Source organism: Anopheles ziemanni, chromosome 3 (assembly GCF_943734765.1).
Source record: "Anopheles ziemanni chromosome 3, idAnoZiCoDA_A2_x.2, whole genome shotgun sequence".
Taxonomy (NCBI): Eukaryota; Metazoa; Arthropoda; class Insecta; order Diptera; family Culicidae; genus Anopheles; species Anopheles ziemanni.
Genome location: NC_080706.1, coordinates 55,444,043 through 55,445,794, shown reverse-complemented (window position 1 = coordinate 55,445,794; position 1,752 = coordinate 55,444,043). Strand labels below are relative to the sequence as shown.

At 49.6% G+C, this 1,752-nt stretch overlaps 1 protein-coding gene across 1 annotated transcript; it reads right to left on the bottom strand.

Moving 5' to 3' along the window:
• Positions 1-200: 200 nt before the first annotated feature.
• On the bottom strand, positions 201-1,516 carry LOC131285044 (zinc metalloproteinase nas-14-like). The gene is made up of 2 exons (XM_058313904.1): positions 1,198-1,516; positions 201-1,114 (listed from the first exon to the last, which is right to left on the bottom strand). Exons 1-2 carry the CDS (start codon positions 1,514-1,516, stop codon positions 201-203), a joined length of 1,233 nt encoding a protein of 410 aa, XP_058169887.1.
• Positions 1,517-1,752: the final 236 nt, after the last annotated feature.

The following is a 1,752-nucleotide window of genomic DNA, read 5'->3' as shown; positions in this document are numbered from 1 at the left end:
ATGCTTAAAACAATTTCATTCTTCTTTTATCTTTGTGCAGTTTTTTTCAAGTTTTGATTATATAAATAATTGATAACTAGCATAAACATCAACTCAACAAGATGCGAAAGGTGGTTTTTTCATGCTGTTGCTAATTTATTCGTATTATGAGTGCAAAATTTTATAAGGTAGTTCACTGGATGTCTCGTTAGGTTTGGTGTTTATCCAAACAAATTAAAAATAGGAAGCGACCAAATGAAGTCTAGAAGACGTACGATGGGTCTATCAATAACAATAGTTCCCCATATACCCGGAGTTCGTGTTGTGGTACGCAGGGTGGTGGTTGTAGTGGTGGCAGGGGTGGTTGTAGTGGCGGCGCGGGTCGTTGTAGTAGAGGCGCGGGTCGTTGTAGTGGAGGCGCGGGTCGTTGTAGTGGAGGCGCGGGTTGTTGTAACCGGTGCGGCCGTTGTTGTTGTTACCTTTGCAGTCGTGGTTGTAACCGGGCGAACTGTCGTGGTCGTTGTGGTCGTTGTTGTGGTTGTCACCGGTGCCGCAGTAGTCGTTGTGGTTGCCTGCGTCGTGGTGGAGGTCGCATTGCAGTACATATAGTTGATGTCGATAATATCGGCCGCCGAGAGCCCATTATCGTTTCCGAAATCTCCGGTCCACGGTTGGATGTTGTTCATGACCGGGCGGTTGTTGCTGGCCGCAGCCGCATACTTCGAGTAGTGCATCACACTGCCGTAGTCGTAGGGTCTACCATACAGTACAACATCCGCATCGGGCATCTTGGCGTAATTGTCGTCGTAGAATGATTGAGTCTGGTATGATGCTGCTAGTGCAGTACGATCGATCGTCACATAGCTGTCACGATCGGGCCGCGTGAACTCGTGATAGAAACCGATCGCGTGCATCAATTCATGCGTGACGGTACCGACGTCCACGCAGTCGGAAGCCTGAAGGTTTACCTGGTTGTAGGTGTTGGTTGAGGAGCGTCCTACGTAAGACCAGCATCCCGTCGACGTGCTGTCGATCGTTATGTATAGCGATTGCGTGGTGCGCTCCACAAACCGAACGCACGTGTTGGTGGCAAACTGCTTCATTCCATCCAGGATGATCGCACGCTGGGCGGCAGCTGATAAAGCGGAAAGACATCGGTTCAGTGTCACCCCGTGTATCCTATCCCACGTTGGACTTCCTACCGTTACGTATACTTACTGAAGGCCGTCGGAGAGATGACGTACGGCACTATCGCGTTGGGCCAGCGGGCATTGGGAGACACCGTTAGAGCAATGCCGTTTCGCTGGCGGGCGGGTTTCTCCATGATGTCTCCTTCCTTGTAGATGCCCAATCCCATCTCCCACGGTTTGCGTCTTATATGCTTAGGCATGCCATGTTGGCGCTCCCTGAAACCGTGCAGGCGTCGACCAACCTCTTCGCTAGGAGAATGGCACCGAGCCTCGGTCCATTCCAGCAAACTGCAGCAAACAAGCAGCAGTGTGCAGATGACGGAGAAACTTCCCTTACCGTACACCATAGCGATCGATGGCCACTGACGGACTGTTTCGAAATCCGTCGCATCTTATGGCGTTATTATACTCTGAACAGCACAATCTGTTTCATTGTATAACCGCTTTGTATTTGCACGCTGGATCTTGTTTAGTTTTTTCTGGATTTTATTTTTCCTTTTGTTGGGACTCATTTTATCGACACAAGCGCACAAGAAGCGTGGTTGAAAGTGGTTGAATGGAATACAGGTAGGAACGAAAGATA

Coding starts and splice junctions, on each gene's coding strand:
- LOC131285044 (XM_058313904.1), bottom strand. CDS start 1,516: ATGGTGTACGGTAAGGGAAGTTTCTCCGTCATCTGCACACTGCTGCTT. Junction 1,115..1,197: donor CATCTCTCCGACGGCCTTCA/GTAAGTATACGT, acceptor CCGCTTTATCAG/CTGCCGCCCAGCGTGCGATC.